The 12,709-nt window shown below is 37.1% G+C and overlaps 1 protein-coding gene across 1 annotated transcript in view; it reads left to right on the top strand.

Annotated features, from left to right (window-relative positions):
- ADGRV1 (adhesion G protein-coupled receptor V1) overlaps window positions 1–12,709 on the top strand; it is a 273,887-nt gene that overhangs the window by 192,042 nt on the left and 69,136 nt on the right. The window contains exons 85-86 of the mRNA XM_058043225.1: window positions 3,724–3,840; window positions 10,515–10,693. Of these exons, the coding sequence (XP_057899208.1) occupies window positions 3,724–3,840; window positions 10,515–10,693 (296 nt within the window). The remainder of the gene's footprint in view (window positions 1–3,723; window positions 3,841–10,514; window positions 10,694–12,709) is intronic.

Below are 12,709 nucleotides of genomic sequence, written 5' to 3'. Positions count from 1 at the left end.
TCTCTGTAAACAGAGATCTTCTTCTCACCCTGGAGGTGCAGGGTTTTCATCATTCTTCTCTCTTTCTGTTCAAACTTCTCAAATTCACAGCTATTTCAACAATGCTTGCTTCAGCATGGGTTTGAACAATCTATCTCCCCATATTTCTTCAGCGAGTTACAGGGAAAAAAGACTCTGATGTGTCAATTACATTTTTCTCCATAGCTTTACAAAAGGATTTCAGCCCTAAGATCAAGGCATCTCCTCATTTCTCCCATCTGGGACTTGACTTCCTCTTCACTGACCTTGATGTCTTCATATTGTTGTTCTACATGCCTGCACTTCATCCTTTTCCCTCACTCGTGGGAGGATTGAAGTTAATATCCCACCTGGGGGCTGCAGATGGTCACCCGGCCCTGGCCAGGCCCGACAGCTTTCGGCCGGAGCTGCAGCTGGGCTGGGAGGGCGGCTGGGATCCTAGCAGCCAGGCCAGAGCTCAGCAGCAGCACGCCAGGGCTGATGGCTTCTCCTCTTCCTGCCCAGTGGTTGTGGGTGAACCCCAACAGCGGCAGAATCTTGACCGGGCCGGCCTGGCCCTGGCTGCTCTGGGGGCCTGGAGGATCCCAGCTCAGCAGCAAGATGTTTGGAGCCGGCCTCAGCCCCACGGCCTCCCCCCAGCCTGCCTGACAGCCGATGGCGCCCAGGAAGGGTGAACCCCTGAGACACGGGCCAGGCCAGCCTTGTCACCTGCCTCCAGACTGGAAGGGAAAGAGACGCCTCTGGGCTTTTTTTATCTTTAACGTGTATCTTCACAGAGGCATGTACAGTTTTCTTAATGGTTTAACAGATTGCCAATTCTTGAAATTAATTACTGATTGATCTTTTTGTCAGACACGGAGGAGACTGCTAGCAGCTTCTCTTAGAAAGTCACTTCCATGAATGCCTCCACTATAAAAGCACCACAACTAATCACCTTGACGAGAATGAGGAAGAAGCATTATGTTCTCATTTCATCATAGAGCTAAATGTCAATATATAAAGATTGAAAAGGGCTATTTAAACTGTAAGTTCTCTGTAAAAAGAGCTCTGGACAGTTGGTGCTATAATGAGCATATATTTTAAAGATTCGGGAGTGTACAATTTGTCCCAATAGATGGCACATATTTTTGTTATTAAAGTAATATGTTCCGTGTTATAAAATGTTGCAGCCTACAGTTAATAACTAAGTGAGGTACAGAAGACATGGGGCAATTAGTCCAAGGAACACTTTATTGGGAAGGCATATTATTGGTTTGTGGGGTTTTTTGTGTTATAAACCAATTCTTATTTGTAGCTTCCAACCAAGATACAAGATAACAAGATATGAAAACTTTATATTTCACTTTTTTTTTTTTCCTAAAATACTCTAAGGCCACTAAATTCAGTGAATTCTTAGCTGAGTGATTACCCCGGCCATATTGCTGTCTTGTTCCTTTAAGAAAAGTCAGTTTCTGTCAAAGATATGCATTTTTAGGACATATTTGGACTCTTTGCATTGTTTTAATTGGAAAACTGTTGATATAGTGATACACTCTTCTTTTTAAATATGCAAAACCTTATTTTTCTTGAATAACAGGAGAGTGTTAGGAATTATAGCTTCTTGGTTATAAATGCAAAATGCTTTCAAGCCAACATTCAGTCCAAAAGGGGTTAAAAGTAATATTTCCAGAACTCCATCAGTCTGCTTTTGTGTTTGCATCCCCTATTTGACTCTAGCCTGGAGTTTGTCCTTGACATATACACAAGGCTTTAGAGAGCAAAAGGTTATAAAGCCTTTCCACCCTTTGTTGTCCGATGCTTGTTGTCAGTAGAAGCATTTGCTCAAGTCTTAGACAAATTACTACTGGTAGTGTTTGAGAGAGCTGGTGCTGTGGAGTTGTTTCCACAAACACTTCTTGTTTATCCCTCATGGATGACAGCTATTGTAGACATATTTCAATTGTGTGTAACGCACTCCAGATGATGGGATTTCTTTCAGCAGTGTCAGAATTTGGCAAAGACCAGTCATTATTAATCTGTGTGTTAACCTTTTAATAACTGAATGGTTATATGGTCATGATCAGATGCCAGTTCTCAGCAGAAGCTGATAAATACCACATAAAATATTGAATGTGCATTTTTTTTTCTTTAGATTTTGAAATGCTTTTCATAATTATTTTTAGACTACTTGTTCCCCAGTTGCTCATTGTTATTCTTCAATTTCATGATGAGGTAACATTATACTGTCTTTATAAGGGTACTTTTATGATAAAGAGATAGTGTAAGGGTTACTCAGTACCATATGAGTATTTTGTTGCAAATACAGTGTCCACATGTATCCAAATCACTTAATTTGCTTTAACTTTCTTACCTATCCCATCTCTCGATTTTATGTACATCAAATCTGTCTCCAGAGCCCATTAGTTTCTGTTACTAACAAGTCAATGGGCTGTTGGTGAAAAAAGTAGTGCTTTTGTCAGGCAAAGAGAAAATGATCAGCACAGTGGATAAGTAGAACCTTTCTTTATGTGAACACTTTAAGCGTTTTATGAATTTTGCTTGTAGCACCATTTCTTCTGTAAAGAAATTTACAGAAGGCAGAGCTTAATGTTTCTGAGTTGTGTTTTAATTTAAAATGCTCTGTTGAAATTGTCTAGCTCCATTCACCGCTGTCAGAGTTGGAATACCTTTGTTCCTTACACAATGCATTGACTACTTGTCCAGCCAACATATAGTCCTTTGATATTTGGCATATTTGTGGAAAACCCCCAAACTGTAACTGCCTTGTGTATGTGAAAACCTGGTATGGTATTAGACAAAGGAATAGTTGCTTCCTGCCTTTTGTCCAGTATTGCTATCTTAGGGGCTGAGGCATAATATTCCTGCAAGTCTGATGGCCTGAAGACAGTAAATGCCTTGAGTTTGTTTGTTTACTTGATGAAATATCTGGATTTATTCAAATCAGAAGATAACATCTCTCTTAGTCTTATACAGGCAAATCTGCACCCCAATTGCAAAACCTGTGTTTAATGTTGCATGGGAACAATTTTAAACAATAAATATTTAGTCTCTCCGTAGTCTGGTCATATAAGGGTGCAGTGTGTGGAGAGGGCACTGCCTGAACATTCTCACACCATTTAAGGAGTTACACATGCACCACCTGAGACTGCCACTGCTGGGAGTGGGGTCCCTTCACAGCAGGCAGATGGCCCCAGGGTGCCTCTCCTGACTCTTTACCCTCTCTCATACATACCCTCTCTCTCAGGTGTGCTTCCTCATTCTTCAAGCTTGACCCTTGATTTCTCATAGCAGAGTGTCAGGTGTCAGATTTCTAAAAAAAAAGTAATTTAAGAGTGGTACAGTACCTGTTATCTGGCAGAGCATGGGAAATGAAAAAGCCCCAGACTTCGGATAAACATTGTCTAGCAACAACAAAAACATCCGTGCAGTATCAATATTCTTTTCCATTACAGCCAAAAATATATCTAGATGTATCATCACAGCTTGTCTACTAAGGCTTCAGCAAATCCAACTGCTTTAGGGGTTGACAGTGTTTAAGCATAACTGCTTTGGGTGAATATTAAATGTCCGAGATATCTTTCCTGAGTCTCTGAAATAGTAATTTAGTGTATGTTTTATTTCCAAACTTTTTTTCCTCTTATTGTTAATATTACCTTATTTCTGTTTAATTCCAATATGCATGTTTTCTTTTTTTTCCCCCATCAGGTTTCATTTCTGGCCTCTGCTTACATGAGCCAGCATATCTCAGAGGAAAGCTGCTTTGCCCTTGCATCTGTTACCCATTACCTTTACCTCTGCCAGTTCAGCTGGATGCTTATTCAGGTTGGTTTCTTAGTCCTTTTTATCATTTCCCCAAAACACCTGTAAAAGTAACTGATAGTTGGACTGTATTTCTATTATATTTTAGTGCATACATATACATATACATATACATATACATATACATATACATATACATATACATATACATATACATATACATATACATTTACATATACATATACATATACATCTGTATATTTATATATAAGAGAGGTATAGAGCACTGAAATCCAATGCTACCAGAAGGCCAAAATTTCAGATGACTTTTATTAAATCTGCAGTGACACAATTCCAAGGGTAAATATGCAAACGCTATAAAGACTTTTCGCACTAATTTCCATTACAACTATTTATTCTTAGGACAATGAAGAATTGTCTCAGAGCAAGGAAGAATTTTTTTTCTTAACAGTTTTTCTAAATGTCTCTTATTTGGTCTTTTGAAGCAGTCTCTTACAAGTGAAGTTTAAATGTAAACTGCATTGTAATTTGTTGAGTCAGGGCCATTTTAGTCATTAAACTTGTATAACATGACAAACATACCTTTACAAGTTTGCATTAAAATACAGAATATATGTATTCATAATTATTGCCAGAATTTTTATAAAATCATAGAATAATTTAGGAGAAGCTTTCTAGGATCATTAAGTCAAACTGTTAACTCAGTACTGCCAAGTCCACAACTAAACCATATCCCCCACATTGTTTTGTCTATGCTGAACACCCCCAGCTCCTCCAGCCACTCCTCATCAGTCTACTACTCCAGACTACTCACAGCTGTGTTACTCATTTGATATATTATAGAACAGTAAATGGTGGAAAAAACAACTGAACTAACATGGAACTCCATGAGAAACTAAATTAGTTGTGGAAAATTACTAATTGAAAGTTAGTCAAAGCAACAAGCTGTGGGGTTATTAGAAAAAAATGCATTATTATGCCCTCCTTTAGAAATGTATATTTAGCACCAGTATTTGAGTTGATTTATTTTTCTGTTATTTCAAGAGGATTTGTCCCAAGCACATTTATTACAGCATACAGCTTTATATATACAGCTCCATATCTTGCCGTACAAATTCTCCAATATGCAGGCTGTCAGACCAAACCAAGAATTGCTAATTAGACTGCATCTAATGCAACTTCTTCTCCCAGTAATATTCATGTAATATGTGGTGTTTTCCTGGGATATGTCAGACTCATATTCATTGAGAACCCTAGCGGCCTCTCCAACAGCTCACCTGTGCTCATTAGCCTTAGTAAGTCACATGTAGATGGCCTCAACAGAGAAACTTGTTTGCTTGGCAAATGGTGTTCTTGTAGGTTAACTACTCTAAATTATTTTGTAAAGTGTAAATTATATTCTTCACAGTTGCTCATTCACTTTATTCCTAAATTGTTTCAGAGCTCTTCACCATTTGCTAATTGGGACAAAGTAATATTTTTCTTTTTTACTGAAATGCCTCAAGCTTTGGCAATTCACTGTTTGATAGTATTTAATTCTATGTGTTTTACATGGCATTAGATTGCAAAAATTACTTATAATGGCAGAAAATTTGACTCTTAACAGTTGGTCATTTTTATATCTGTAGTTGAAATCCAGTGTTTTTTTGGTTTTTTTTTTTGAGTAGACTTTGGTCAAATCCTAAGAATTTGCATAATACATTGCATTTAGTAGAGCCTCAGGCTTGTGTTAAACATGAAGACTCTTCATGGAAATCTGACAGGACAAAAGTGCTTAAGAGGGTATCCATCAGCCTGCTGAGTGATGAGCTGCCAGGAGTAAAACTCAGAATGAAGATGATTCTCCTTTTTGTAGGTGCAGGTCTTCAGCTGAGAATAATTCCTGAACTTTGAAAGACTCAAAAGGAAATAAATAACCTGAAATATAGATCAACCCAGTCCTCAGCTGCAGTTTGTTCCTCTTGGCTGGGAATAGGTCTTGGATTTATATATCTCATTATGGAGTGAGTAAGCTATATCAGGGCACAGGAATGAGCGCTGGGGACATCTCTGTGCTTGAATTGGTGACAACTCTAGAAAAGCTTGTGAATCCAAGGGGAAACCAGATTGGTTTAGGAAGTCTGGATGCTACTTCTGTTTGAACAGCAGTCTTAAAAGTCTGGGAAATTAATGTTTGTATTTCTCAGCATAGTATACTTTATATACATGATTTGAAAAGCAGAATGAATAATATATTTATGCTTAAATGGGACTTAAATACTTATATCTGAAAAAGAACAAAAATACAGGAGAAGATTCTGTGTCCTTTGTGCAGTCACTCTGTATTTATGAGGCTGCATATCATAGTGCATATGTTTGATCATTGACTTACGTCATACAAATCCGCTACTGGCTGCCTTGATCACAAGACACAGAAATGGGTGAACGTGATAACCAAGTACAAGCACTGTGCAGGTATGTGAAACTGAAACATCCACAAAATCCAGGCAATTTTAAGTGATCAAAAGGTGGTGGAGCAACATTTCAGGCAACAAAACTAAAGAAAACCGAGATTTAATAGTACAGTCAGACATTCACAGATGTATTTCTGGGGTCCAGATCAAAAATCTTTACTTTCTAGATTCCAGGGTAACTTCCTTACATTTTTTTGTTTTGTAATTTTTCCATCTTCTGCATAGTGTTAGGTATAGTAATTATGCTTAGTATTTTGTCTTACGTCAATGCTCTTTACAAAACAATTTATGTATAGATTCATGTTTTAATTCTTGTGCTCTTTTTACTTATGATTCTTTGTGCTTTCTTGACCTACTGCTAGAGTGAATTAAATCAACAGTGAAAGTGTCAGTTCAACAGGCAAACCAGAATGAAAATCATGAACTTGTTATCACCCATACCTGAATCTTTCTCCTACATCAATTTAATGGCACTTTAAATTTTCTATAAATTTCTATAAATTTGTGTCAGACTTGTAAGATGTCTATTGATCTTAAAGTAGGTTTGATGCTTTTTATTATAAGAATAATTTGTAGACTGTTTAACAGCTTCAAAAAAGCAATTATATAAAAGAATGCAATTATTATAAAATTACACCTCCAACTATTTGTAAAAAGGAGAAAGGAAAATAGAAGTTTTCTTATTGAATTGGAAATTATTTTATTTAAAGTATTTTTGCACCTGTTCACCTGTTGTTTGCCAGCTATCTGCAGATTGTCACAGGTGGTGAGGCACTGGAGCAGGTTGCCCAGGTTGCCAGGCTGTGGCTACTTCATCCCGGGATGTGTTCAAGGGCAGTTTGGAGATGAGACTTTGAGCAACTTTGTTGTCCTCGTTTAGGGCTGGTATTCTCCGGTTTAGTGATCCCACTGAATCCATGCACTGTTCTCTTGCTCCCAGCCTCCCCCGCCCCGACTGCCCTGCAAAGATTATGGGTTGAGATAAGAGCGATGTGCTGGTAACAGCAATGAGATAAGGGAACAAACAGTACAGCAACACCGACAGAGGGTACAAGCAGGGGGTGAACGATTCACACTGATCAGCCCCACCCAACTGCCCCCGGACCACATTACGCCGATCCAGAACAAACCCCTTCTACCCAAAGAGTTTCTTCCCCCAACCCCCAGCAGTGATGGGAGGTGATACAGGATATCCTCTGCGTCCCAGCCATTGCTACTACAAAAATTAACCCTGTTCTGGCTGGTAACCGGACACCGGTCCAGTGGAAAATGTCCTATGGTGGGAGATGGGGAACTAGGTGGCCCCTTCCAACACAAAAAAATTCTAAAATTCTGTGATTATCACTAAAGATAAATGAATGAATAATTAAACAATTAAATAAATGTGTCCCAGGTTTGAGAATACAATTTCCATTAATTGCTTCATTTTAAAAGAAAAAACCTTCAATGAAGTTCACATTATCTCATTAGAGTGTTATGTGAATAAACAATTATTTTACATTCTATATCAGAACAAATCACAAGTTGCCCATTTGTTCTTCCACCCGAGCAGCAGAAAATGGCTGTACATTTTATTCTTCTGTTGAACTGGTAATTGTTGCAAAATGGCAACAGGAAAGGATTCACTAACATTAGCTCCTGTATTATTTAATTGATTACATTTTGAAGCATCAAAGGGGTTGAATACAAGAACTAGTTATAATCAAAATACAAATGTGACTCTGCAGAAAATCTGGATAATCCAACCTCACTTACATCTTTACAGCAGCTGTGGTATTAAGTGTTATGCTGTGATAAATGAGGTGAGATAACTAAATATGGCTAACCAAACACAGAACAAGGACGTAAGATATGACTTCATAGAAAGCAATTTCAGTTGGTGACTGAGAACAATTTTCACCAGATTGTCAGAATTAGTAGAACCAACAGTCCCTGAGTGTAATGGCATATATAGTTCAAGGATTTTGCTGTCTGGAAGTGCTTTCAGTGAGGCACAGCCTAGCCAGCACTATAAGGGCATGTAAGTATGTTTACTGATGTGTAGTGACAAACAGAATTTTGAATGAGTTTTCAGTCACACGTAAAAATGAACAGGACAACTACATATTTCCACAAGCTGTGGATTTTTTTGTCCAAATACAATTTTCATCTGTTTAATATTTTCTTCCTGTGCATGTTCAGCAATGGAATTAATATTTTTTCTGTGTTCTTTCAGCCTACACAGGATAGTTATTAATTATATGGTGGGATTTACCTGTGATCTTTTAAGGAAAATAAACTTTGCCTTTGTTCATATAGCACCAATCACCAAAAAAAACCAAAAAAGACATAATAGTTATTATATAATTCATATAATTATATACACTGGATATAGCTATGAAATATCATTCTCTAAAAAAGGCATTTAAAACCATTACTAACCTTTTTTAAACAAGTTGCTACCATTCCATGTGCTTTATTATTAATGAGAGAAAGTATTGCATATTCATACCATATAAATCACAGAAAAAAATCTGAAATGATAGGTAACTAATGAGACCTACAGAAGGAATACAGAAACAAGTAATTAAGCACTTTAATGTGAAAATTAGGTGTTCCTGAACAAAGGGGTAGACAAGCCCTTGGCCGAGGGAAATGTGCCAAATTTCCCTCAATAAAATAATCACGTCGCATTGTCTTCTCTCAGTATATGAATTTTTACTTATCCTTACAATAGATGGCTGAAAATGAAGCATGTAAATTAACATTATTATATGAAACCCTTGTGTAGGCCATAGAGAGGGATGATTATGCTCGTGTTACGATTAATGAGTCCTTGAAGGTGCCTGTCCTGTCTCCATTGACTGACAAGACATGCTTAAAGCACAAGCTCAAATTAGATACATTGCATACAAATAAGACAAATAATCCTTTATGCACCTCATATAAAAGACCAGAAATCATGATATAGCATGTGGACCTGTAGGTGGTCTAACATTTTTGAAGTGGAGAAAGTAAAGAAAAATGTAAAAAAAATATTTTTTGTGGATAGCTTAATTGTTAGGCACTAGTGTGTAGATATGCTTTAAAAAATGCTCACAGGTGACAGTGTTTCTGCTATGAACATCTTGAAGAAAACTCAAATATCCAAGCTATATGTTAAGTATTCTGCTTTACTTGAAGGGTTTCCTTACTCATGCTACTAATTCTTTCAAGGAGTTTCAGCTATTCCATTATTTTGATTGATATAAGGTTTGAAACCACATTATGCTGTTTGATGATGAGTTGATCAGAAGAAAACACAGGCTGTTTTAGAGATGCCTGTAAGCTTTCATTCATTTATTTGCAGTTTATTCTCAAACTGTTATGTATATATTACACAGAATCATAGAACCGTTGAAGTTTTAGGGGTCCCTTGATGCTGTCTACCTCAAACAGCTAGGGCAGGATGCTCAGGACCGTGTTCAGTTTGGGTTTGATTATCTACTGACACATACTCCACAACCCCTATGGGCATCTTGGCCCAGTGTCTGACCACTCTCACAGTGAGAAAGCTTTTTCTTGAATGCAGATGAAGCTTCTAGTACGTTAATTTGGGCCCATTGCCTCTTGCCCCACTACTGGGCATCACTGAGGAGAGTGTCTCCTTTGTCACTGACTCCTATCAGATGTTGATACATATGGATGTGATCCCCCTGAACATCCTCTTTCCAGGCTGAACAGCCACAGCTCCCTCAACCTCCCATCATGGGAGATGTTTTCCATCCCTCTAGCATCCTCATGAGCCATTGGTGGACTTGCTCCATGTCTGTATTGTACTGCTGAGCCCAGAACAGGATCACAGAAACATCAAAGGAGCTTAGTGTGTTTCTTACAAGATTCATACAGCTGAACAATAAGATAAAAATATTAAATACAGGTAAGATTTAGAAATACCATATGCCAGTCTTCTATGTGAAAGTATGAATATCTAGAGAAAAAAGTGACTTTTGCCCCAAAAGGCTATTTTTACATTGCAAAAATAGTGTTCTCTACTAAACAGGGTGTCTCTTTCTCTGTTAGTCTAATTCAAAATAGTTATATAAATAAGCATATTGTTTTTATAATGTCTTTTCATTACTTAAGGAGAAAAAGTGAGGGAGAAGTATTTTTGTTGGATAGTGTTTATACATGTACCTGCACTGGGGCAGAAATACGCCGCTTTGTGACCTTCAGAGTAATTATTTTTTTGGCATAGTTTCTAACCAGCAAGTCTACTGATTGTTTTTGTGCTTTTTTCTCCAGGCTGTTAATTTCTGGTATGTCCTTGTGATGAATGATGAACACACAGAGAGGCGCTATCTGCTTTACTTCCTTTTGAGTTGGGGGCTTCCAGCTTTTGTTGTTATCCTTCTTCTAATTATCCTGAGAGGAATCTACCATCACAGCACAGCCCAGATTTACGGCCTTGTCTACAGTGATCTGTAAGTGTTTCCTTAAAAAAGCATGAACAAGGTATTGTACTGTCTAGTTTGATTGTCTAATTTTCTTCCATGTGGGTAGTCATATATAAGCATAGAAAACTGTCATAATTAAAACAGTATATCTTCATAGAACCAGATGCATTTAAATGGAGATACATAAATAAATATTTTTGCTCTTTTCTACCTTTTTTTTTTTTCTCTCTGGCTTCTTTGCTGGCAAACTTAATCTGTGATGATAGCTCTTCTAGGGTATAAGGATAATATACTTATTGATTTTGGATCACAGTTACATTCTTAATGTGCAGAAAATAAACATGTCTTCTTTTTAAAATGAATGTACAAATTCTTTTTATGAAAGCAACATATGACATTGCTTTCAGGGTAGACCCACAGCAGGAGAATATTCATCTGTCTTTAATAAAAGAGGAAGATACAGTGTGCATCGTTCCGTTATAAGAGAACAAAATTTAGTGGGTTTTGTTTTTTGTTGCATCAAGGAAATTCCTGTGAGTAGATACTTGAATTTCTTACTGATGTTTAAATCTATGCAAGTATATATACACACACACATGTGGCCTTATAATTATTGTTTGTATATACATATCTGTGTGTGAATCTGTACTGTGCATGGTAAGCAGAAATACCTTATTTTGGTGTAAATGAGTTACATTGGGTACTAGAAGTTTTGTGACCATGTTGGCTGAAGTTTAGTCATACATTCATAGACATCAACTCAACTCAGAAATATAACTGAGATCCACAACAGCAAACCGTTGCTGATGTTCATGTTATATCAAGGAATGCTCCATAGGTGTATACCATGCCATACACATCAATTTTTTTCACAGAACGTGTCTTTTTCTTTATGGTAAAATGCTTCTTTGTGCATAGTAAACCCAAGGAATGTGTGTAACATAATCAAGTTCTCCAACAGCAGCCAAATTATTTAGTTGATGGTATCATGTAGTGAAACAGTTTTCCAGTTTTTTTCTCTTGATGTCCATGTGTCATTCTTTGAAAAACAAGGAAAAACCTTACAATACTGATAAAATTATACAGTAGAGGAAAATTACTAGGTTCAACCCATTGCCCAAATTAAATATAAAAATTTCCAGCATTCTATTACAGTGTTAAAAAGCTAGAAATCATCACAAGCTTAGTGAATGTGCAGCTTATTCTATCTCAGTCAACCTGAACACTCTAAGAGATATCTGCAAAAATTTTCATAAATAGCATCAATGCTAATTCCTGATTTGAAAAGCACTGTAAGGTTTGCTCTTATTTATACAAGATGGCTTTGAAAGACAGAATGTAGAAATGGGGAGAGATTGAACTACAGCACTTGGTTTGTTTTTTTCAAGCCAGAGCGCAGTAGTGGAAAAAGTGACAAGGAGATTTCCAAATCCAAACTCATTGCATCCTGACTTCAGAATCAGCCTCAGAAACTGTTTGAGAACAGTATTGTGCTTGTAAGAACTCCTCACATATGAGCGCTGTAAGACGGGTTAAAGTTACAGAAGTAGTGAAGCCTGCTATCCTAACTCTCTCCTAAGCGATCACTCCTTCAGGCAACCCATTTCTGCATTACTGTGGGGTCTCACCAACTGTTTCTTTCTTAACCAGTATGCCATGGCCACAATTAATAGCCAACAGCATAGCTGTGTTTGGAGAAGTTCATTTTATACTTGCACTGAACAAAAAATGGGTTCATCCATGTTGATTTTTATGGTTCAAAGGAAGTATTAGGATAGAGTTTCCCTCCAGATATGACAAACTCTAAACAAAAATGCCTGTATTTTATACTGTGACTCCCATGTCCATGGCACAGTATAAACCAGTAGTGTACTGTTGATTACTTTAATAATTAGCAGTGTTTATATAGGTATAACAGTTCTCTCTTTGGCATTGTGTGATTTTTTTAAGGTTTTTTTTTTTGGTAAATTTGTCTCTATAAATGCCACCAAGCAGCATTTTTTTTTTAAGGTTGGAGTTCAGTGATAAGTGAAAGACCTAACT

Source organism: Melospiza georgiana, chromosome Z (genome assembly GCF_028018845.1).
Source record: "Melospiza georgiana isolate bMelGeo1 chromosome Z, bMelGeo1.pri, whole genome shotgun sequence".
NCBI lineage: Eukaryota > Metazoa > Chordata > Aves > Passeriformes > Passerellidae > Melospiza > Melospiza georgiana.
The sequence above is the reverse complement of the archived record's forward strand: the minus strand, read 5'-3'. Positions and strand labels throughout refer to the sequence as shown.